The 25,611-nt window shown below is 43.1% G+C and overlaps 1 protein-coding gene across 3 annotated transcripts in view; it reads right to left on the minus strand.

The window, feature by feature from the left end:
- The window catches only part of USP34 (ubiquitin specific peptidase 34), a 272,897-nt gene that overhangs the window by 176,229 nt on the left and 71,057 nt on the right, over nucleotides 1-25,611 (minus strand). For 2 of the 3 annotated variants that reach the window (XM_048842773.2, XM_048842771.2), the window contains exons 9-18: nucleotides 21,428-21,509; nucleotides 21,243-21,335; nucleotides 16,369-16,494; nucleotides 15,794-15,923; nucleotides 15,063-15,098; nucleotides 14,521-14,651; nucleotides 13,257-13,885; nucleotides 10,794-11,008; nucleotides 9,541-9,656; nucleotides 9,331-9,458 (exon numbers count right to left, since the gene is read on the minus strand). In XM_048842773.2, coding sequence (XP_048698730.1) covers nucleotides 9,331-9,458; nucleotides 9,541-9,656; nucleotides 10,794-11,008; nucleotides 13,257-13,885; nucleotides 14,521-14,651; nucleotides 15,063-15,098; nucleotides 15,794-15,923; nucleotides 16,369-16,494; nucleotides 21,243-21,335; nucleotides 21,428-21,509 — 1,686 coding nt within the window. The remainder of the gene's footprint in view (nucleotides 1-9,330; nucleotides 9,459-9,540; nucleotides 9,657-10,793; nucleotides 11,009-13,256; nucleotides 13,886-14,520; nucleotides 14,652-15,062; nucleotides 15,099-15,793; nucleotides 15,924-16,368; nucleotides 16,495-21,242; nucleotides 21,336-21,427; nucleotides 21,510-25,611) is intronic. The other variant, XM_048842772.2, reaches the window with a different exon arrangement.

The raw sequence follows: 25,611 nt of genomic DNA on the forward strand, positions 1-25,611 counted from the left end.
TCCCAGGACAAGCAACCAGCCTTAGTCACCCTCATGAAAAATCCAGTTTCAGAAACTCAATTAGACCAGGGTTTTGACCAAATTGGAATGAGACGTGGTCCAAAAAGTGCTAAATGTTTCTTCTGAGTTACAGGCATGCAGGTTCTCTCTCAAAACTATGAAGAGGACTGAAGTCTAAAAAGATTTGTTGGCACTGCGAAGGTCTAAATCTCTTCTATGTTAGCCATAGTTAAAAGCACCAAAGGTTTATTAAGATAACTCTGCAGTCAGCAAACTTGTCCTGCCTCAGTAAACACAGGCTGTGTGCTTCATCTTCTTCTGGTTTGCTTAAGTGGGTCTAGGTCTTCCAAGTGTGCATATATAACTCCCATGAAAGTTAACCAAATTTACTAATATCCCGAGGCGAAAATAAGCATATAAGAATGTAACTAAATATATACACACATATCAATTTAAGGAAGATGTATAAAAAAGAGGAAGTTATTTACTGTAACTGGAGCTTCTTCGAGATATGTGGTCTCTATCTGGATTCCAAACAGAGGTGCGCATGCGTGCCATGCACCAGAGCCAGACCTGTTCATAGTACTATCGATTCACCCACGCGTGTCATGCGTCAGGCACAGAGGTGCGGCCGAGGCTTTAAGAAGCTGCGCGGGTCGACGCTGATCCACTTCCCTCTTACCCAGCAACAGAGGAGCCCGGTACAGAGGGGAAGGAGGGTGGGATTGGAATCCAGATAGGGACCACACTTCTTGAAGAACCTCCAGTTACAGCAAAGTAGTCTTCACTTCAAGTGCTGGTCCCTATGTGGATTCCAAAGGCAGAAGAGTAGTGAGCAGTGGTCAGGAAAGAGGGGGATGTGAGGACTATCAAAAAGACCAAGTCTGTATGACATCGTGACTGACTGCAGCATCCATCGTTGTGGAGGGAGCAATGGCATAATGAGTGAAAAAAGTGTGGATGGAGGACCAAGTGGCAGCTTGACATATGCCTTGCCATGGAATGTCCACAAGGAAGGCGGACATGGCAGCATCAGCCCATGTGGAGTGGACCATGATTCCTAGTAGGAGCAGAGTGCCCGATAGGTCATTACTGGTCTCCATGCAGCGAGACATCCACTTGGAGAGACGTTGCAAAGAGAGGGCAGAGCTGCGGCGACACTCCACGATGGCGACAGAGACCGAGGGGGTTGGGCGGAAGGCATGGGTGTGATGGATATAAAAGGTTAGCATCCGACAAACATCAAGGGAGTGGAAGCAGCGTTCCATGGGCAAGGCGTGGGATTTGGAGTAGAAGACTGGGAGGCGTATACTTTGGTTGAGGTGGAAAGAGGAAGCCACAATGAGCAGAAACGTGGGGTGTAGACATAAGGAGACTTTGTCCTTACGGAAGATGGTGAATAGGGGTGGGGGTCCATCATAATGGTTGTCAGTTCACTGACATGGCATGCAGAGGTGATTGACATCAAGATGATGACCTTCATGGAGCGGTGGGTGAGGGAGCAGGTGGTAAGGAGTTTGAAATGGGATTTGGTGAGGGTCAAGAGGACGAAATTGAGCTCCCAAGGTGGGGCGGGCTATTGTACAGGGGAAAAACATTGAGGAAGCCCCAGAGGAAGCAGGAAGTTGTTGGGTGAGTAAAGATGGAGAAGCTATCCATGGGTGGGAGGAAGGCACTGAGTACAGCTAGGTGAACACGGACAGAGGAGTGTGCTAGGCACAATTGGCGGAGATGGAGGAGGTAGTCCAGGAGAGTAGAAATGGAGACAAACTCTGCTGGGCTGTGGTGGTGGCATGCCCAGGCAGTGAAGCAATGCCACTTAGCAATGAAACAGATGAGAGTGGTTTGGAGCCTGCTCTTAGTGAGGATGTTACGGACGGGCACAGAGTAGGCCTGGTCTACACGTGATCCCCAACCAAATACCAGGCTGTAAGGTGAGGAGAACATGGATTGGGGTTTGCAGTTGTCTGCAGACTTGCATCAGGAGATTCAGGATTGCGGGGTGAGCAGAGAGGCGGAGAAGGTTGCTGTACCACTATTGACGAAGTCAGGAGAGAGCTACAAGGATTACCATTGCCCAGTCCCAGTGTACCTTGTTTAAGACCTGGGGGAGAATGGGAGCAGGCGGGAAGGCGTAGAGAAGATCCGAAGTCCAGGGAATGAGAAGGGCATCGCCCCAGAGCCCGGCCCAGCCCCACACCCCTTTAGGAGTAGAACAGTGGAACCCTTGCAGTTTATTGGTGTTGCGAGGAGATTCTAGCACAGCGTGCCTGTAGCAGAGAGAAGACTCACCGGCATGGCTCCTCCTGCTGGTCGACTGGGAATTAGCTCTTTTCCAGCCTCTGAGTGCCCTCTGCTGGCCAGTGTCTCACCTGCCTGTTGATGTATATGATTGCTGTCATGTTGTCTGACAGTATTTGAACACAGGGGGAGCAGAAGCAGGGTAGAAAGGCTTGACAGGCAAGGCGGACTGCTTGGAGCTGTAGTGGGGGAGGGATAGCTCAGTGGTTTGAGCATTGGCCTGCTAAACCCAGGGTTGTGAGTTCAATCCTTGAGGGTGCCATTTAGGGATCTGGGGCAAAAATTGGGGATTGGTCCTGCTTTGAGCAGGGGGTTGGACTAGATGACCTCCTGAGGTCCCTTCCAACCCTGATATTCTATGATTCTATGATGTTGATGGGCATCTGCGCTTTTTGTGGTGACCAAAGGCCCAGTGCTGTGCAATCGCCAAGATGGGCGGCCCAGCCCACCAATGTAGCATCTGTGATAAGGGTGGTGGTGGGTGTGGGGGGTGTAAACAGTAGCCTGCTAGGACTGTGGATGGGTTGCACCACCAGCCAAGGGAAGCTAACAGAATGGGGGAGGACGAGCAATTCGTTTAGTCAGTCTGACTGCGAATCTTAGACAGTACGGAGCCAGTGTTGAAGGAAATGCATATAGAGGCAGGCACATGGTGTAATAGCAGTGCAAGCCGCCATGTGGCCCAGAAGGGAGAGTCACTGACGGATGTGTATGTGCAGACGGAGTCAGAGCATCACAATAAGGGAAATGAGGGTGACGAAGCAGTCCTTGGGAAGAAAGGCATGGGTCGCAACAGAGTCCAGCTGTGCCCCTATAAAAGTAAGCGTGCGGGTAGGGACAAGGATCAACTTTTCCTTGTTGATGCAATATCCAAATTGTGGAGGAGGGTGCATAGAATCAATATGGTGGTAAGGAGGTGGAAGCGAGAAGGTGCTACGAGAAGCCAGTTGTCCAGGCAAGGAAAAAGGGTATGGCCCTGTCGGCACATGTTGGCAGCCACAATCACGAAGACCTTTGTGAAGAGGTGGGGGGGAGGGGGTTGGTGGTAGCAATCCCTAAGGGAAGGATGCACAATTGATAATGATGATTGCAGTGAGTGGGGTGGAGGTCTGTGAAAGTATGCATCTTTCATACCGAGAGCTGCGAACCAAGCTCCATGGGAAAGGGAGGGGATGATGAGGGGAAAGGTGACCAACTGTAATCGAAAGCTGTGAATAAACTTGTTCAGGGATCAGAGGTCCAGGATAGGGCAAAGATCATTCCCTTCCTTTGGAATGAGGAAACAGTGGAAATAGAAGCCACGGCTGTGATAGCATCATGGAACAGGTTCTATGGCACCCTTGTAGAGGGGCATTGTGGAGAAAATGGTCTTGTGAAAGGACCGGAGGGTGGCCAGAAGGGAAGGAAAGGAATGGAATTCGATGAGGTAGCACTGATGGATGATGTCCAGCACCCAACAGTCGGAAGTGATTTCCGGGCAAAGAGGGCAAGACGACTCCCAAAGACGACTTGTGGCGAGACAGGAGGGTCCAGGGAGGGTACGCAGGTCTCGAGGGTTGTTTCGATGGTCAGTGAAAGGTAGAGGTGGAGGAAGAGGAATGTCGGGGTTGTTGAGAGCAAGGGCAAGGTGAGTCAAATGGGGGTATGGTTGGTAAGTGGTCCATGGGCAAGGGCGGAGGGGTGGACGGTGTTGTCAGCGGGTGGAGGCTGGAATATCGATGCCCAGGGAGCGAAGTGTAGCTCACATGTCCTAAAGGGAGTGAAAGGACTCATCCGTTTTGTCACTGAATAATTTATTATCGAAAGGAAGGTCTTAGAGGGTCATCTGGACCTCTTTAGGGAAGCCGCTAGACTGGAGCCAAAAGTCGCAGTGGAGGACTACGCCAGATGCCAAGGAGCAAGATGCAGTGTCTGCAGTGTCAACCCCACCCTGGAGCATGACCTTGGCTACCAGTCTGCCCTCATCTGGAATCCTGCTGGCGGTCTAGTGGAAGAGAATCTTGGATGTCTGCCAGTTTGGAGTAGGACAGAAAGTTGTATTTGGCAAGAATAACCTGGTAGCTGGTGACGCAGAACTGTAACACTGTTCATGAATAAACCTTGCGACCCATCAAGTCTAGTTTCTTGACAGCACAGTCAGGGGGGTGCATTTGAAATGTTGCTGATGGGCATATTCAGTGGTGGCTTTGACCACCAGGGAGTTAGGTGGTAGGTGGGTAAAAAGAAAGTCGGTGCCCTTAGAGGGAATGAAATACCAGCATTCTGCCCTTTTTGGTGTAGGAGTACAGGATGCTGGCGTGTGCCACACAGCCTGCGACAGTTGTAATATGATGGTATGGATGGCTAAGGCCATACGAGAGGATCTGGGTGGTTGAAGGATGTCCAGGAATTGGTCCTTGGAGTCCTAAACACCTTCCACCAGGAGACTGAGAGAGGTAACCATGTGATGGAGCAGGGACAGGTACTGTCCCTGGTCATCTGGTTGTGAGAGGGAAGGTGGAATAAGGGCGTCATCCAGTGATGACCAAGTGCCTGAAGGGATGGGTGGTTCCGACGGTGCAGCCGGGGCCAATGGTGCCGACGGAGAGGGAGCAACCAGGGGTTCTTCCTGGAGGGTGGCAGTATGGGCAGAAGATGAACAGCACAGGTGATGCATACTGCAATGATGGTAGGGGTCCAACGACGGCCAGTAAGGCCAGGAGTAGGGGTCACCATGCAGCAGCTGTATCTGTGGGTGTTGAAACCATGGGTCAGCCACAGGACCACAGTCCAAGGGTCCAGATTGTAGGAACAGGCTGGGGAAAGGTCCATGTCCGGGTCGGAAGACAAGGAGGGAAAGGAGGAGCCATCGGCACCGGCGAGACCCACAGTGCCAGGCGTGGAGCAGGAGGGCGGTCAACAATCAAGTGGGGCTCGTCTGTCACCAGAGCCAGCAGAGAATGATGGAGGACAAGGAGTTCATTGGCCGGAGAAGGGAGCCTGGAGACGGGCGGAGGTCTGGAGTGCGGTGGAGTACTCGCAAAGGGCAACATAAGCGCTGTCGACAATGTCGGACGCAATAAACGGCCCCAAGTAGGTGGAACCAGGTGTGTCAAGCCCGAGGGTCCCAGTGGACTTGATGGTGCTGGGAATGAAATAGAAGGTCCCAGTGTTGGGATGGAAGGCGGGGCCAATGGTGAGTGATGGCGTTTGGAGCAGAGCTCCTTGTGCACTCTCTTCAGGGCTGAAGTAGAAGTTGAACCTTCTGCTGTGACGCGTGATTTCTCATCCGACTCATCATGGCTCTGGGAGGTAACGCTGCGTTTTGAGGCAGTCCTCATCGGGGAGCCACCTTGGTGCCTGTACTTGTGCACGCAGTGGGGCTTAGGCGGATGTGACGGTGCCGTCGGTGCCACATGAGGGACCTGATGAGGTGCTCACCGCCAGTGATGGGCACCGCTCCAGTGGCTGCATCAGAGCCGGGTCCGGTTGCGCACGTGGACCCACTGCCCCCTCCATTAAAAAATTACAGAGACAAAGTTCATGAGCTGCTCGGGTCAGACAGCAATGAACGGCAGATGGAGCAGCGGGAAACTACTTGGGCTTCACCCAGGCAGTATAGGCAATGGATGTGTTCATCGCTCACTGTAAAGGCGTGAGGGCACGAGGCACAATTTTTGAAGCCGGTTGGATGGAACATAGAACCGGAGCTGGAAGGGAGGAGTCCCCAGGAGGGGAAGTCCAAAGAGAGAACCTAACTAGCTACAATGAATAACGGACAACTAACTAGATAAGAAAACTATATACAATGAAAGTTTAGAACGCAGTACTTTTAGGTGGCTAAGAGCATAGAGGAACTGGGGTTCAGACTCTGGCCATGTGGCGGTAGGAGGAAACTGGAGCAGCCTCTTAAAGCCTCGGACATACCACGTGCCCGACGCATGATGCATGCGTGGGTCAACAGGCACTACTATGAACACTTCCAGCTCCGGTGCATGGCACACATGCTCACCTGCATTTGGAATCCACACAGGGACCAGCACTCGAAAAACAGTTACCTACCACTTCCATAATTGTTGTTCTTTGAGATATATTGCACATGTCCATTCCACTTTAGGCATTCGTGTGTCAGTGCACCAGAGCCAGAGAATTTTTTCCCATAGCAGTACCCTTCAGGGCAGCACATGTGCCTTCCACAAGCTCACAGAATCAAGGGATCAGAGAAATGTAGGGTTTGAAGGGACCTTCAGAAGTCATCAATTCCAGCCTCCTGTGCTGTGGCAGGACCGAGTAAACCTAGAACACGCCGATAGGTGTTTGTCCAACTTGTTTTTTAAAACTTCCAATGATGGGGATTCCACAACCTCCTTTGGAAGCATATTCTAAAGCTTAACTGTTCTTAGAAAGCTTTTCCTAATATCTAACCTAAATCTCCCTTCCTGTAGTTTAAGCCCATTACTACTTGTCCTTCCTTCAGTGGACATGGAGAACAACTGATCTCTCTCCTCTTTATAACAGTGCTTGAAATATTTCAAGGTTTATTAGGTCCCCGCCTCAGTCTTGTCTCAAGACTAAACATGCCCAGTTCTTTATAAACTTTCCGGGGAAGCCAGGTTTTCTGAATCTTATCATTTTTGTTGCTCTCCTCTGGACTATCTCCTATTCATCCACCTTTTTTCCTAATGTGTAGCACCAAGAGTAGGACGTAAAACTCCACCTGAGGCATCACCAGTGCCAAGTACAGTGGAATAATTACCTCCCACGTCATACATTAGACACCCCTGTTAATACACCCCAGAATAATATTAGCCTTTTTTGCAGCTGCATCACATTGTTGACTCAAATGCAATTTATGATCCACTATAACCCTCAGATCCTTTTCAGGAGCACTGTCACCTATCCAGTTATTCCCGATTTTGTAGTTGTGCATTTGATTTTTCCTTCCTTGCACTTGTCTTTACTGAATTTCATCTTGTTTAATACAGACCAATTCTCCAATTTGTCACAGGCATTTTGATTTCTAATACTGTCCTCCAAAGTGTTTGTGACCCCTCCCAATTTGGGGTCATCTGCAAATTTTATAAGCATACCTCCAACTCCAGTATCCAAGTCATTAATGAAAATATTGAATAACAAGACCCAGGACAGACCCCTGCCAGATTCCACTAGATATGCCCTCCCACTCTGACAGAAAACCATTGATAACAACTCTTGAGTATGGTCTTTCAACCAGTTGTGCACTCACCTTATAGCAATTTCATCTAGATCACATTTTCCTAGTTTCCCTGTGTCAAAAGCCTTACTAAAAATCAAGAAATATCAGATCTACTGCTTCCCGCCCGCCCCCATCCACTAGGCAAGAAAAAGGAAATTAGGCTGGTTTGGCATGTGCTGTTCTTGACAAATCCATGCTAGCTATTCCTTACAACCCTAGTATCCTCCAGGTGCTTACAAGTTGTTTAATCATTTGTTTCAGTATCTTTCTAGGTATTGAAGTTAGGCTGACTGGCCTATAATTCCCTGGATCGTCTTTGTTCTCCTTTTAAAACACAGGTACTATGTTTGCCCTTCTCCAGTTTTCTGGGACCTCACATGATCTCCAGGAGTTCCTAAAGAAAATTGTTAATGATTCCAAGATTGCTTTAGCTCAGCAGTTCTCAACCTGTGGATCAGGACCCCAAAGTGAGTCATGGCCCCATTTTAATGGGTTCGCCAGGGCTGGCTTAGACTTGCTGGGACCCAGGGCCGAAGCCCAAGCCTCACCATCCAAGGCCAAAACCTGAGGGTTTCAGCCCTGCATATTGGGACTCAGGTTATAGGTCCTGGGCTTAAGCTTTGCTTACCCCCCAACCTCCCGCCCCGACAGTGGGGCTTGGGTGGGCTCAGGCTTCCACTCCCCATCCTGGGGTCGTGTAGTAATTTTTATTGTCAGAAGGGGGTCGCAATGCAATGAAGTTTGAGAACCCCTGCTTTAGCTAGTTCCTTAAGTACCCTAGGATGAATTTCATCAGGCCCTGCTGACCTGAACGCACTTATCTCAACTAACTTATCTAAACATTCTTTAACCTGTTATTTCCTTATTCTGGTTTGTGTTCCTTCCCCCTTGTTGTTAGTATTGCGTTGAGTATATGGTCATCACTAACCTTTTAATAAAGACTGAAGCAAAACAAACTGAACACCTGTGTTAGTGAGAGGGAAGCAGGAAGTGAGTCATCCTACATGAGCAATGAATCTGGTACTGACAAACACAGGAGGTCCCATGCTGCTGTGTATGCTGCAGGTGTGGTTGGTACCAACAAAGCTGTATACGAAGTTGGTGCTGCAGACGAAGTCGGCTATATTGACAGTATCTGAGTTGATGACTCAAAAGAACCCAAGTGTGGTACTGGGGACAATCTTGCAAAGGCTGCCCTAACCTCGGTACTTGACTTCTCATGGTGGGCCAATGGGGACTGAGCCCTTGAAGAAAAAGCAGGATTGCCTGCTCCTTGCAGGGCCCCAGAGGGGGAAAGCAATATCTTCTATCAGACACCCTTCAATATTGGGTGCCACTAAGTCTGGCAGTGTGCTGAGAAAGGGTGTGGAATCCGAGTCTCCACATACCAAAAGGCTTAATACTGAATGGGGGCACAAAGCTGCCTCCATAAGAATGTCTCTGACCCAACTTTTGTATCTTTCTCTGTCTTGGTCCAGAGAGTGAATCCCTTGCAAACAGGGCATTTACACGTAATGTGACCATCACACTGGCACTTTACAGAGCTGGAGTGGGGATTGCTGAACAGTATTTGAAGCCTAGAGACTTCAGCATGTCCCAGTTCAAAGCAATATCAGAAAGGTTCACATCACTCTTCAGATTGATTTTTTTCCCTTTACTTTGATGTTTTACCCATATCAGCTTTAACAGGCCTTTGAGTAAGATTAAGAACCTAATATATATTCAGCATGACCATTATAAGGCATATGCTTAAAGAAAGAAATGGCTATTTTGATACATGAACATAGAAACAGATAAATGTAATAATCTGTGATAGCATAAATAATTTCAGTTACCTGTTATTTGCTAAATTTTCCAGGCAGCCTTCAATGAATCTCATTCGGATCTGCCTATCAGTAAACCAGCACACTAAGGAACAGAGCAGCTTCTCTGCTTCATTTATTAACCCCTCAGAGAGATGAATCTACAGAAAGTAAGAGAAAAGATATTGACAAGCATGTATTTATTTTCTTTTGGAAGATATTCTTTTCTGATATTTAACTTACTGCATCTTCATCCTGGACCAGATCCCACAAAAGAGTATTTCCCTTCTTACAAACATTATCCAAGTTAATATCCGTCACTGCGTTGTTGTTGTACTGGTGTTTATGAACGGCTGGCCCTAAGCAAAACACAGGTGCTATTATTGAATATGCACAAAAAAAAAATTAATTTGTAAATTGCTTCAATGTATGGCTATTATTAGTTTCAAAAAATCTGTTTAAAAACTCTGTTTATTATTTTGTCAGATTTTCAAATCCAAAAAAAGCATAATTGAAAACTTTCTGCACACATGGAAACACTCAAAAAGAAAACCAAGGCAACATAACCATGCAAGAATGATTAACCAAAGGCTCATAGTTTGCATCTGTTAATGGAAGACATGCTTGCATACACTTCTTTTAAAAAAAAAAAAAAAAAAGTCGATCTGTAGACCTGAGGACTGGAGTCTTCATAAACAACCATCTTGGGGAGGACACAAGGAATGTCAAAATTTTCCTCCCTTACATTGTACTGTGATTTTTAAGTGGCCTCTTCCATCCAACAGAGCAACAATAAAAACAGGCATTTAGTTTTCCACTTAAAAATTAATATTTCAGTAACAGATTTTTTTAAAAAACCACTCTTTTGCATCTAGAATCCATAAGGCACAAACACTTATAGGGGCATTTTTGCTTCTGAAATTGTGTGGGCACAACTGATACCATTCAGATGTATAAGAAAATAAAATGCAGGCAAAACCAAGTAGATGTTTAAAATACATCTGTCTGCAAACAATTGTATGTATTATGTTGCAATTATTTGCACATGCAAAATTAAAAATACCAAAAGGAAATTAGGTTAAGGTCCTTTTCAAATTCATAATTTGGGTCTTCATAAGGAAAAACAACTGGATAAGATCTCAAGCAGAATGCTAAAAAAGTGATTTACAGTATACTAGTTTCTATTTTATCTTGCATAAAAATCATTTGACAAAAGAAATGAAAGAAAACATATATAGAAATATATTTATATAGCATACATGTACAAAGAAATCCTTTGAAATAATATAGCATCTTCCGAATTGTTAATAGTTTTACACACTTCCTCCGTGGGGGGAGGGGAGATTTGTCTGGTGGTTTTGTTTGTTCGTTTGCTTTGCTTCTAAAAATTATCTATTTGTTGAAATTACTGGAGAGTTTATTTTTAAAAAGACAAAATTAAAGTTAGAAGTACAGAAAAAGGGTTGGGTTTTTTTCTTACTATTACTAACTCTTACCTTGACTAAGGTGTTCGTGGTAGATAGAAGCAAGGTTAGGAAGGTGCTGTTGAAGATGAGATGTTAGCTCAGCATGTGAATTAATCTGTACAAGTTCTTCTTCACAACCAGACTCTTCACCATCAAAATCAGCCATATTTTTTTCAGATTTTGCACTGACCTGGGAACTACTACAACTGACATCATCTGCACTTAGCATATCATCAACCATGTGTCTATAAAATACAGACAAGCATTAAAATGAATAATTTCAGAAACATGTTTTGTACAATAAAGCTAATTTTATAAATTCCAATTACCATATAATTTCAGAAATAATTTGTCACAACAGATGAAATAATAAATATTTTTACTAGGGTTATCAAGCAATTAAAAAATTAATCGTGATTAATTTCGTGATTAAAAAATTTATCACGATTAATTGCACTGTTAAACAACAATAGAATACCATTTATTTTAAATATTTTTGGATATTTACTACATTTTCAAATATATTAATTTCAATTACAACACAGAATACAAAGAGTACAGTGCTCACTTTACTTTTTATGACAAATATTTGCACTGTAAAAAAAAAATTATTTTTCAATTCACCTCACACAAGTACTGTAGTGCAATCTCTTTTTCATGAAAGTTGAACTTACAAAGGTAGAGTTATGTACAAAAAACCGGCATTGAAAAATAAAACAAGGTAAAACTTTAGAGCCTACAAGTTCACTCAGTCCTACTTCTTGGTCAGCCAATCACTCAGACAAACAAGGTTGGTTACAATTTGCAGGAGATAATGCTGCCTGCTTCTTGTTTAAAATGTCACCTGAAAGTGAGAACAGGCATTCTCATGGCACCGCTGTAGCTGATGTTGCAAGATATTTACATGCCAGATGCGCTAATGATTCATATGTCCCTTCATGCTTCAACCACCATTCCAGAGGACATGCTTCCATGCTGATGATGGATTCTGCTTGATAACGATCCAAAGCAGTGCGGACTGACGCATGTTCATTTTCATCATCTGAGTAAGATGCCACCAGCAGAAGACTGATTTTCTTTTTTGGTGGTTTGGGTTCTGTAGTTTCTAAAAGCATGTTCCACACCTCGTCCCTCTCAGATTTTGGATGGCACTTCAGATTCTTAAACCTCGGGTGGAGTGCTGTAGCTATTTTTAGAAATCTCACATCAGTATCTTCTTTGAGTTTTGTCAATTCTGCTGTGAAAGTATTCTTAAAACCAACATGTACTGGGTCATCATCCGAGACTGCTATAACATGAAATATATGGCAGAAAGGGGGTAAAACAGAGCAGGAGACATACAATTCTCTCCACAAGGAGTACACTCACAAATTTAATTGATTCATTATTTTTTTAACGAGCATCATCAGCATGGAAGCATGTCCTCTGGAATGGTGGCCAAAGCATGAAGGGGCATACAAATGTTTAGCATACTTGGCATGTAAATACCTTGCAATGCCAGCTACAACAGTGCCATGCGAACGCCTGTTCTCACTTTCAGGTGACATTGTAAATAAGAAGCAGTCACCAGTATCTCCCATCAATGTAAACAAACTTGTTTGTCTTAGCGATTGGCAGAATAAGAAGTAGGATTGAGTGGACTTGTAGACGCTAAAGTTTTACACTGTTTTATTTTTGAGTGCACTTATGTAACCAAAAAAAAAATCGGCATTTGTAAGTTACATGATAAAGAGACTGCACTTCAGTACTTGTATGAAGTGAATTGAAAAATACTATTTCTTTTATCATTTTTACAGTACATATATTTATAATAAAAAAGAAGTGAGCACTCTGAGCACTGTGCACTTTGTATTTAATGTTGTAATTGAAATCAATATTGAATATGTAGAAAAACAACCAAAAATATTTAATAAATCTCAATTGGTATTCTATTGTTATAAGTGCAATTAATCACGATTAATTTTTTTGAGTTAATCACGATTAATTTTTTTGAGTTAATCACGTGAGTTACCTGCGATTAATTGACAGCCCTAACTTGTACGTAATGAAGCAATTCAACACAGCACACGAGTCTGTTAAACTTATCTACATGAAGAGATACTTATATACAGATAAACACAGATATGAACCACCTGGCAACATAGTTTATCACTATGGAAATTAGAAAGACAACTAAAAAGCAAATCTTCGGCTTCATTAATGAAAGACGAAGTCACCATGTTGTTATTACTAGCTGAACAATGTAAATTTGCCAACAAAAGAATCTTAGTGTTTTCTTCTAGCACATCTTTGCATCCAGTATAAAAACTTTGCAAGCAACTTTAATTAGACAATAAAATAGATTGTTGTGCAACTATTTGTAGGATATTAAAAAAGTAATCATCTGAATGATCCAGGAACATGGAACATCTTCTGAACATGTTTGAAGTGTACATTTAGCAATCACTTTTATTGCTATTGTAAAGGAAATTAAAAGAAGCATAACCAACCTACCCTTCATGATGGTGATGGTGGTGGTGGTGGTGGTGGTGGTGGTGGTGATGATGCTGTGGCCCAATAAACTGCCGACAGTTAAATAATTCATTTCCAATGGTTTCCCCAAGGAAGTCCCCTGTATGTGTTATACAAGAATCCTGAGACCCTTGTGATATGTGAGCCGGATTCATTTCCCCCGTCATATCATGTTCTGCATCTTCAGTGTGTGAACAGGCATCTAGCATTCTAATTCGACTATCCACTGGAGGCACAGACTCAGTGTTAAAAACATGGTCCTTTCCTGACCCATTGCTTGCACCACTCCTATCTGCTGCCCCTTGTGAATCTCCTAAACAAATGCCTGCTTGTGATTCTATCTTCCTGCTGAGTAACTCTGTGCTCCTACTGTTTTTCTGAGGATTATGACCACTATCCTCCTCTTCTTCCTCATCTTCTTCTTTGAGAGCTTCAATATCTGCAATATCTTCTGATTGCACCTCACTCCCTGGACTTCCTGCAGACTGGCTTGCATGACTGGAATTGGCCTCATTACTGGATCCATCACTGTGGCCACTGCTGCTACCAGGACCACTGCTGCCATCCTCACCACTGTTTGCTGTCTCATCAGAACTTCCTTGCATAGACTCCTATAATGTTACAAAAATTGATTATGTCAAAAATAAATTTTAAAACATATTTATACATATATAAAATCAACATTAACAAAATATTTGTTAGACAAATTCCAAAATTCTTTAATTGTAAGGATATACATCAAATCTACTGTTTTTCATCGATTCTTTAGGAGTTCTTTCGCTGTGCAAGTGCTACAACGTTTGTTCTGACCAAGATTTAGGTACACAAAATATTAAAAAAATCAAATTACCCTACTCATAATAGATCACATACTCTACACACATATATAGTGTGGTACCAAAGTTCATTCCCAAGTTCATGCAGTCATTTGCTAAGTTATAGATGATACAAATACACTAAAGTAGAGTTTCACTTAAAAATATTTTATGATGCAGTATTCTTTTACTTTACTGTGTCTGTTTACTTAGGGCTAGACTGGGCCTTGGCCTTAGGTATCCAGGCAGAGTAGTAACTTGAAGCAAGGTTTCCTGACCTCCCGCCACAGACATAAGTAAGTAAAGAATATATGCATGCATACCGTGAATTGTGTTTGTCTCTTAAAACTATCCTAAAGTCTCAGAAAAATTATTCTCATAACTGATTAATAGCAAATCAATAATTAAATACAGAACATCTGTAGTTGTACCTCTGTATCTGAAAGTCGTTGTTGCACAAGTTTGTTTCTGTTGAGTAGCTGCTCCTCCATTTCAATGTCACTGCCTCCACTCTGATGGGTGTCACTGTTGTCACTACTTTGAGGACTAGCTGCAGGTGACCCTATTTTAAAAGCATACTCCCAGTTACAATGTTACTTTCACTAACCTATACGTTAACAGTATTACACATATCTACCTAGTCTCCTTGATCTCAACACCATATTCCTGACAACACCTCAACAGGGGATGTAACTCAAAACGTAAGCTGGACTCATTTAAATACAATATTTTTGAAACGTAGTCAGCATTTTGCTGCAAATCATGAGTTCCAATGTTACTTTTCTAATCTGACAGTGATATCAATTTGTCAGCTTCTATACAAAAAGGAATTTTCTGCTGACTTCTCATTAAAATATACTTTAAAAATTGTGCAAACTCATTTCTGATATACAAAGCCTATTGCTCTAGATGGCATTCGTGCTATCAAAAGATTATAACTTAGGTTGCAGAGTATTTCTAGTACTCAACTTACAAGGCGATGGGGCTGCTCTTCTGAGCTCTTCTTCCTCTGAAGGGAAAGGAAAAAACAGGAGGGAAACATTCTAAGTGACTGAGCTTCTTTGGGTCAGCATATCAGTTGCTTATAGTATATAATTAACAGTGTCAAAGGAAGGAAACCTACAATAAAATACGTCCACACCACCTTCCAAAGTGGCCGTCCGTAAGTGTCTAGACAAAAAAGCCTAAGAAAAGAGGAGCAGTATGTAATGTCAAGGAATGAAAATTAAGTGAAACATCAGGTAAAGATTTAGAAAACAAAAGAATGCACTACAGCTGTAAACATTCAACAGAATAGGTGCAGTCAGCTGGTGCCCCAAGGAAAGGAAAGGAAAGGAAAGGAAAGGAAAGGAAAGGAAAAAAATGTATACAATAGAGAATGTATAAGCAGAATTGTTTGTGAATGGAAAGGTTTTCAAAGATGTTCATGAAGCTTCAATGTCTCTTTACAGGTTATGAGTGGGGATAGATGTAATCTCCTTGTAATCTTCTTTTTTATCCTTTACTTGAAAAGTATGCCTCAATGATACAGCAAGCCCCATTTTACAATTTTACTTTCATATGGTGTCTACTAAAAAACCCTACACATGAGCTTATGGTTCAAAGTTACCAGTTAGCACTGATTGATAAAAAAAATCAAAGACTAAACTATATTATCTACTTTGGAACAATACATAAACATTACACTGCAAAATATATACTCACCTTTCTTATTTCCCATGGGTAGATTAGTACTGAGTAAAGATGCAAATGAACTCTGTTTTGATAACTGGGCCTTAGCTGCTAGTGCATTATTCCACAGTGCTTTTATAAGCATTGATGCCAAATATAAGGTCTATAAACAAAACCAGATTATAGTACAATGAAAAAGCAATTGGTTTTCAATGCAAAAGATACACTTATTGCTTCTTCTGCACTCCAATACTATGGAACATGAAAGTAAATAACTCATGAAAACAAGTGAATGTTTTGTTATACAAAATGGAGAAATGTCCAATATTAAACATAAGGAACTTTATCAACTTCTAAATATATACTTTTCTAAAACAGGTAAATATCAAAATTTAAAAGCCAGAAAGGCTATTTTAAGATGCAGCACAAAAATCCTATTTGGTACACTATTGCATATTCCTACATTATAAGAATTATGAAGAGAAATAGACTTTACATGTCCAATGAGCTAATATCATGTATATTTTCTTTTTCTTATCACAAATGACACTGAAGAAATTAAAACATGTACTATTGTACTTCAGGGTTTGTTTTTTTGGTTTTTTTACCTGTTCAGTATGAGCACTTGGATGAAGAGTTGAGACTAGATTAAGAAGATGTCTAAGCGGGACAGGGTCCAAGTTCTTGATTAATGAAGGAAACAGATCATGTATATAGCGACTACAATGTTTCAGCTACAAAATACAAACAAAAAGACATAAGAGAGAGAAAAATAATGTTTTTATAAGAGTTATTCAACCATTCATAAAATTGTCTTCATTAAAACGCTTCTTCACATAAAAATTCTCAGGAAGCTTTATTATTCAAAAACAATTCTGAGCAGTATCAAACCTTCAGTTTTTATTTAACCTAACTTCTCATTTCTAAGCACCTGAACTTTGGTAAAATGAAACACAAAATCACTGAACTCCTGCTTAGTTTTGAGGCTATAAGAGTTTGGGGGAGGTAAAGAAAATTGTTTAGAACTTATTCTGCATTTTTGATTTAACTATAAATTCAATCAATTAAGTTTTGTGTATAAATTCCCAAGGGACAAAAGAGTATTTACATTTGCGGTGAATACAAATGAAGGCACTAGAAATTAAGACGTAAACTATAAAACAGAATTTATCAAAACTGTTTTTAATTACCACAGAAATAGTAGTGACTGACTTTTTTAATGGAACCTCCTATTGCACCAGAAAGTGACAGTGCTCAAGGCAAAACAATGGAAAGTTGACTTCAAAGTGTTGCATGAATATGTTCCCAACTTTCACTTTTGCTTTGAAGGATTAATATATTTTTGTATGGATCAAACACTCAGTAAATAATATACATAATAGTATAATAGGCTCTGGATTTAGGTTAGCAAGTATGTACTTCAAAAATATATTATTTTAAAAAAAACTGACTTTCATTTTACCATCAGCCTAAAAGAGAAAAAGGAGTAGGGGGTGGTCATTGGTCTGTACAGGGGTCACGTGGGAATAAAATGGTGCAAATTTTCTACACAAGGGTGAATTTCATCCATTGAGCGTAAAAGTCAAGATGTACAATTTAAGAAAAAGAGATTTATGTCACAATTTAGAGTCTGAAGAAGGAGGGACAAGAGATGTTTTAGCTCTCAACTTCTCTAATGACGTTTTTATAAAATTATTGCTTTTCTAAAAAAAAAATCATTACAGCCGTCAAATAAATAAAGGTATCAAAATAAGAGTAGGATCCAGTTTTCCCTTGAGACATAATTTCACTATTTTCAGATACATTGAATAAGACTGACATTTTTCTCATCAGCACCTAACTGAAATTAGTTTGCGTATTTTATTGTATGAGATTTCTAAAATGTATATGACTGGAATTGAAGAATAGTTAAAAAACTATCTGTCCTTGACAAAAACTAGTATCAAATCGATATGCACTCCTTTTCAACTTTGTGCCCCAGTCCTGCAATCGCTTAAGCATATACATAACGATTCACATGCATAGTCACATTGACGCCAATGGAACAACTCATATGTATAAAATTATGCATGTTCTTCTGTGTCTGCAAGATCAGAACCTTAGTTAATAACAAAACAGATCTTTAACAGGTGCCTTCTGGCCTTTTTTTGTCTTTATCTTCTTACCACCATCATCCAATTGTTGTTGAAATCTCCATTCCAAAATAGTTTGGCTAGATCCAAAAGTTGCTTGACTATTCAAAAACGTACTTACTACCTTTTCCAGTTTGAAAACTTCTTGCTCCAAAAGCAAAAGTTGCCTCTTCCAAATTTAGGAACATTTTTGTTTCACCAGTCTAAATAGCTGCACAGTCCAAGTAATATTGTGTGTCTTCTTCCTCTTTCCATTGCTCTGTCTAAGCAGAATACAGGTGGGAAAAGCTAATCTTCTAAACCAATGGCTCTCAACCTTTTTGGATTCAGGACCCATCTGTAAACATTTATGGCCTGTTGGGACCCAAAAATAGTCTGGGGGTTGAGGCCCTGGGATAGTTTTGGTTGGATCCTGCCTGGTACTCACCCCACAGTGGCAGTTCCTGAAGCTCTTATGCTGTGAGGCTGGCTGGGTTTGGCTCTCCATTTTGTGGTTGCAGCGCCACTCAGGTTTGGCCCCATGTCCCTGACTGAACCAAATATGTGAGAGTGGAGTTGTGACCTGGCTCATGGGGTTGCAGTACCTCTCACTCAAATTTGGCCTACCAGGACTCTCATTATCATGACGGCTGGGCCAAACGTGAGTGGTGCTGGAACCTCAAGAGGTTGCACTGCCCAGTGCCTGGAGCAGGAAGGCGAGACCAGCCATCCCTGTGGAACAGGAGCTGCCACACAACCCTTTGAAACATTCTGGTGACTGAATTTTGGGTCCCGACCCACAGGTGGAGAAACCCTGTTCTAAACTCTTTTCAGGGAAGCAATTTAGACCTGCTAGGTTCTTACAGCAAAAAGGAATCTTTTTGAGCACAAAGCAAAGAAAGAATTAAGTCTCATATCTGGAGTATACTATTGTTAAGGAAAGTTTCTTTTATATTTAGTGAGCACTGATAACAAACATCAAATTTAAACTTGAAAAAAGTTTCTATTTCCAATCCCTATTTCAGGAGTTCAGAGGGCTTTTTTCATCTTTATTTCCCTACTTAACAGAATACACACAATGCAATTCTATGAAAAATACATTAATGCAACATTATGTCTGGGAAATTAAACACATGAAAGGCAAGAAACACAGATTTAAGGTTGAAAGAGCTAATTAACAGCTGCAGCTTAAACTTCTGCCAATGAATGAGACCTACTGATACTGATTTAGTTACTGTATGTGAAAGCAACAATGAAAGTAGGCTATAACTTAAAATTATATCAAAAATAAAGTGCTAAGTTTTAAATAGATCTTTCAGCTCTCTTCTAATCTAGGCATTGAAGCTGCAGCATTGATAATGTTACTCTTGAAAGTGGAGAAGTGCTTTGGCTTAGTACATTAATTAAATACAAATGATGCTTTCAGCCTAGATCTCCTTTCTGCAGTCCCAGGATTCAGTCATTCCCTCTCCATCTTACTCTTCCTTCCATCTCTACTTTTTGAACAAGCAGCACAATTCCCAGAGTTCTGTAGCCTTAAACTCTAACGCCAATGTGTTTCTATTGCTATCCATGGGTCAGGCTCTTTGACACTGATTTAACTATTACATGGGGAAGCAGTAATAAAGATAAAACATTATTTCTTGTCCCTTTTAAGCTCTTTGGAATAGTACTGCTCTGCTAAGAGATTTTTTTTAAAGTTAAAAATGGCAGTTTATCTTCCTTGCTACCTCCATGGAGCTGCATGAATATAAAAGATCCTTGAAAAGCACAACAGCAACAGCACTCATGTCTAAAACCAGGATTCCAACAGTACTATGGAACTGGAGTGCTTGCACAAAAGTCGGTGTAGTGAGAAAAGGAAAACAGGTGTATAAGGAAGGAAAATGGGAGAAAGAAATCAGGAGATAACCACAGAGAGATGGTATCAGCTCTCTGCATTTAATTAACACAGTCTGCCAAAGATCCACACCCATTATCAGCAATGAAGGAAAAAAACTGATTTCAAACTGTAGAAACATGTTATTAATTAAACAAATGTAGGCCTTAATTTTCATTAACACTATTTTAATAAATGGCATTTTAAAATAAAAGGAGTACTTGTTCGGGGTGAGGGATAGCTCAGTGGTTTGAGCATTGGCCTGCTAAACCCAGGGTTCTGAGTTCAATCCTTGAGGGGGCCATTTGGGATCTGGGGCAAAAATTGGGGATTGGTCCTGCTTTGAGCAGGGGGTTGGACTAGATGACCTCCTGAGGTCCCTTACAACCCTGATATTCTATGATTAGTCTCTAAGGCGCCACAAGTACTCCTTTTCTTTTTGCGAATACAGACTAACACGGCTACTACTCTGAAACCTGTCATTTTAAAATAACATTTTGAGGAGTGACCTTGGGAAATGTTTTATAAAGAAAGCACTAGCAACCTTCTTCAGACAATCTAATTGCAGCTTTCATTCAAAACCAACTTACAGTAACTAATAACACAAGAAGCCATCAGTGCCCATTTCTATGAAAACTAATAACCAAGTATAAAAATATACAGATATAGGTTTTAATATATCTGTTCTGGTGTCAGAATTAAACAAATGAGAAATATTCTTGAAAACAGAAAACATGTATTATAGCCCAAAATCATAATAAATTTAAAAGCACCCCCAAGTCATACTTTTCTTTGCTTGTGATCAAATATATCTTAATCTTTATTCATTCCTCTGCACTACACTGAGGTTTTTTCCTTGCACAGTGTGTGTGTGTGTGTGTGTATCAGAATACACAAATGTCTGCATTACTTAAATCTCTAACAAAAAAAGAATTATTGAAAACAATTACTGAATTATTGAAAACATCATACTAAACAAAATAATTCAAACAAGTCAGCAAATATGATCTACAAATAGTTTGTTCTCAATATAGCCAAGGGAAAATTCAATACCACATCTCACTGTTTTCTAGAACTTCAGATTTTAGGGTTGCTTTTACAGTAGTAAATATCACAGCCACAGTTTTCCAGAGTAGCACTATCAGTGGTAAATTATTGTGCACAAAGGACTCAGACAGTTTCACTAGACAACACAGTAGTATAAATGCATGAGCCACACCCTACAGCTTCCATCATTGCTCTCAATGGTGGAGCTGTGCCTGTAGCAAATCAGAGATGCAAAATTCGCTAGTGTAGATGCAGTATAGGAAAATCTGCATATCTTACTCAAGTTGCAGAGATGACTGCATGGTAAATCCTGTAGTATGGTATGTAGTAGTATGGTAAATGACGAACAGGAAAGAGTAAGAAACATTGCTTTGTGAATCTAAGACCAACTGGAATTCAACTGGCTATTTTATTTCCTTCTCACAAATATAAATATTTTATATACCTGCGCTGCTGCCCAAATGCAGTCTATGTGCTGAGTACTAAGTCGCCCTTCAGCTGCAAGAAAATTGAGAATCACTTGGCACTGTTTGATGATCTGCAAAGAGAGAACATATTTAGGATAGATTTAACAGAATAAAGAATTACTCCTCCATAAATACACCAAAAATCAGATTATTTTACACAAACCTCAATATGTAAATTTGGTCCAAAAATATGCTCAACCACATTGTTGCTGATAAGCCAGTCTGCAAGCTCTTTTGCAATGGACCTACATATGAAAAAGAGTATTGATATGTATATAAATTCTTTATTTGTCTATATTTCATATTAAGTCATTTCCCTAATACAGTGTTCTTTTACTCAATTTTATTTGTATATTCACAATTATAAGAAAACTATTTTTGAATCTGAAATGTGTTCAGCTGGTATTCACAAGTACTGACAAAAGTAGAAATTACACAAATTACTTTTCTAGGGGAGCAATTTTTAAACTTTACCTTCTCATCAAATCTTGCTGAAATAGCAATTCACATAGTTTTAAAAGTCTGTGTTATTTACATGACAATGCACCTAGTTAATTACACATGCACGGTATTTCAAAATCACATTTTAGTTTGATCCATAACAGAATGACTCCCTGCCAAGAGCCAATCAAAAAATAAATTGTCAAATAGAACGAGATAAGGGGATTGAATTTTCCTAACTAAAAACTGAGTTCCCCCCAATCTGGAAACGAACACATATATCCTTGTTCCTCCCACGCAAGCAGATGGACCAATTTGTTTGCCAAGATTTGGGCATCAGGATCAATGTGTGATAATTTTGGTGTTCAGAGCACAGACTGTAGTTGATGGGCTGTTGGGGTAAAATCCTGTTCCCTGCACACAACCCAGTTATGACAGTTGTGCACGGGGATGGGCTACAGGAATTTGAGTGAAAGGCCCTCATGGCCACTACTACAGCCTCAGCATCTCCAGTCCTGATGATCACCTACAGTAAGGAAACAAGAGTTCACAGGCTCAAAAAGGAGGGAGGCAGAGTCCGCAGCATGGAGCTGAGCCTGCAAGTAAAGCTTAATTTCCTAGCACTGGTTGTCAATTCCCTAACTGTTCTGAAAAACCCAGTCACTAATGGTAAGCCTCAAGAGACCTTCACCATCAAAAGCTATTTGTTATGAGTGCTCAATGCCTGCCCTTCTCTTTCCTTTCCTGTAGTAATTCCAGAACCTAAGGGAAAAAAACACTCACCAGCCTTATACCCTTTGGAGAACACAATGTCCCATCACCTAAAGTAATATATGAGACGTAACTGGCTTACAAGATGTCACAGTCTACTGACTATCTCCTCAGCTATCAGCTATAGGGTGACCAGGTGTCTGGTTTTCAACCAGAACAGCCGGTCAAAAAGGGATGCTGACCGGGACGTTGACTGTCCGGTTGGCGGTGCGGTGGGACTGGCAGGCTCTCTGCTAGCCTCCACGCAGCTCCCAGGAAGAAGCGGGCCTTGGACCCCCCACTGGCTCCTTCGCATAGGGGCAACCAGGGCACTCCACACACTGCCTCCGCCCCACGCACCACCCCCTCAGCTCCCACTGGCCGGGAACCATGGCCAATGGGAGCCGCAGGGGTGGCGCTTGCGGACAGGACAGCACGCAGAACCTCCTGGCAGCACCTTTGCATAGGACCCGGAACGGGGACATGCAGCTGCTTCCGGGAGCCGCTTGAAGCAAGCGCCGTCCAGAGTCTGCACCCGACCCTCTTCCAATCCCCAACCCCCTGCCTAAGCCCTGCTCCCCCTCCCTTCCTCCAAACCTCTTGATCCCAGGCAGGAGCACCCTCCTGCACCCCAAACCCCTCATCCCCAGCCTCAGCCCAGAGCCTGTACCCCCAGCCAGAGTCCTCACACACCCCAGCACCCGAACCCCCTGCCCCAGCCCAGAATCCCCTTCTGCCCTCCAAACCACTCAGCCCCAGCCCGAAGCACCCTTCTGTACCCCCCAGCCAGAACCCTCACCCCCCCCCGCACCTCAACCCCTTCTGCCCCGATCCCAGAGCCCCTTCCCACAATCCAAAACCCTGAGCCTCCTCCTACACCCCAAACCCCTCATCCCCTCTCACATCCCAACCCACTCCTTCAGCCTGGAGCCCTCTCCCGCACTCTGAACTCCTCATTTCTGGCCCTACACCAGAGTCAGCACCCCCTGCCGGAGCTCTCAAGCCCTCCCGTGAGGGCTTCGGCAGGGGGTGCGGGCTCCAGTGGGGAGAGCAAGCAACAGAGGGAGGAGAGATGGAGTGAGCGGGGGGCAGAGCCTCAGAGGAGGAGTGGAGCAGGGCAATGGCATTCAGTTTTGTGCGAGTAGAAAGTTGGCAATCCTAATCAGCTAGTACTCTTTCATAAAACAAGGCCCTCAGGCACTATGGAGGATCAATGTGACAGGATATCTGAAACTGCTAGGAGAGGGATGAGAAACTAAACAGTTTTAAATTTTTAAAGTTTTAAAGTTTTAAATTCTGGTGTTGTGGGAACAATGCATGGGAGCTTGAGACTGGGCTAGATAGAAACCTTCTCGGTCTGGAAATGCATAATCTCAGGGCCTCGTTAAGAATTTCTACACTGTTATTTGCTGTGCATTTCATATAAATTCTTGGCTACTGAATGTCTGGTAAAGAATTACAACATCCGATGAAGAGAGCTGTAGCTCACGAAAGCTTATTCTCAAATAAACTGGTTAGTCTCTAAGGTGCCACAAGTACTCCTTTTCTTTTTGCGAATACCGGTAAGGTGATTCTTAAACCAAAAGGCTTCTCAAAATTTTCTGGTTTTACAATATTATCCAATCTGGGCTCTGAGCCTCTGTTGGCAGCCCGGAGGACATCAGCCACGATGCCCGCCTCATTGCCATGGCTATGACCATGGACCTTGCAGCCGAGTCTGCCGCATCAGAGGCAGCCTGGAGAGAGGCCCTTGCCACAGTTTTACCTTCCTCAAGGATGGCAAGGAACGCTACCTTGGACTGCTCAGGCAACAAGTCCACAAATTTGGACACTGACTGCCAAACATTAAAATCATATCTCCCGAGTAGGGCCTGATTGTTCGCCACTCGGAGCTGGAGGCTGGCAGACGAATAAACCTTTCTCCCAAGTAAGTTGAGCCTCTTGCCATCCTTATTTTTGGGAGTCGGGCCTGGTTGCCCTTACCTCTCTCTTTCATTGTCCGTTGAGCTCACAAGGGAGTTCAGGGCCAGGAGAGGATATAAATACTCGAACCCCTTAGCGGGGACGTAATACTTCCTTTCTGCCCTCTTAGAGATGGGCAGGAGAAAGGATGGGGTTTGCCATACAGTTTTTACAAGCTTTCCCAGCCCTTCATGCACAGGGAGCGCCACCCTGGAAGGGGCCACCGCGGCCAAGCTGTCAAATAAGCATCAGAGGGTTCTGCCAACTCTTCTGCCTGTAACGCCAGGCTCACTGCCACCCTCTTCAGCAGCTCCTGACGTGCCCTGGCGTCGTCCTGTGGCACCATCTGTGATGGTCCCGCCACTGCCTCATCAGACGAGGACAACAAGAAGGCGAGGGAAGGAGCAGGGGTTGGCACTGCCTCCTCTGGTTGGGTGACCTCCACTGCAGCTGGAGAAGGCTTGCGGGCACCTCGCTCAGACTCTGCACCTGAATCCGGGAGTGGTCAAGAAACGGTGGTCGACCTCCTCTCTGATGCCCCTGATACAGAGCACTGCATGAGTGTCCCTGGTGCCTGCAGAAACCCATATAGGTTCCAGAACTGCCATACGGTAGGCCATTGGCCTTGGGCCCAGGCACGGGCCGATGGCACTGGGGAAGCGCCCCCAGGTTTAATCAGGCACATCTGGCCTGAGGGATCCAGTACCTCCGAGGAGAAGGAAGAAGGGTGTTGCCTTGGGGACCACTGCAGTGCCAATGAGGCCTCAGGATACTCTTCCTGCCTGCTTACATGACACTCATGGTGGGATGGGGGGTTGTAACAGAACTCCAGATCCTGGCGTCTGCTTGGGGCCAGGGTACGGAGCGGCGGATCAGCAACGGGTATCAGCAAGGAACTGCAGCAGCAAAAGGAACAGAATGTGGGGTCGCCGGCCAGCCCCATGCCAGCAGCTCCTCTACCATGGCTGTACTGCCCCCAGTCCCCAGCCCTGTCCTCTGGCAGGGCTGTTCAGACCCCAGACAGGAGAAAGGAGATGCAGCATCGCAGCTGTGTGAAAGGGCTGGGGGCGATACAGCCGTGCTAGAGGAGCTGCAGCCATTGCGGTTCCCTGCCAAATGTGCCCCTCCAGAGGTGTCTGGGGAGGGGCACGTGACCCTTCTTGTCCCTCCCAGGCGTTGCCTTTGTGGGGATCA

This window comes from Caretta caretta, chromosome 3, assembly GCF_965140235.1.
Source record: "Caretta caretta isolate rCarCar2 chromosome 3, rCarCar1.hap1, whole genome shotgun sequence".
NCBI classification, from domain to species: domain Eukaryota; kingdom Metazoa; phylum Chordata; order Testudines; family Cheloniidae; genus Caretta; species Caretta caretta.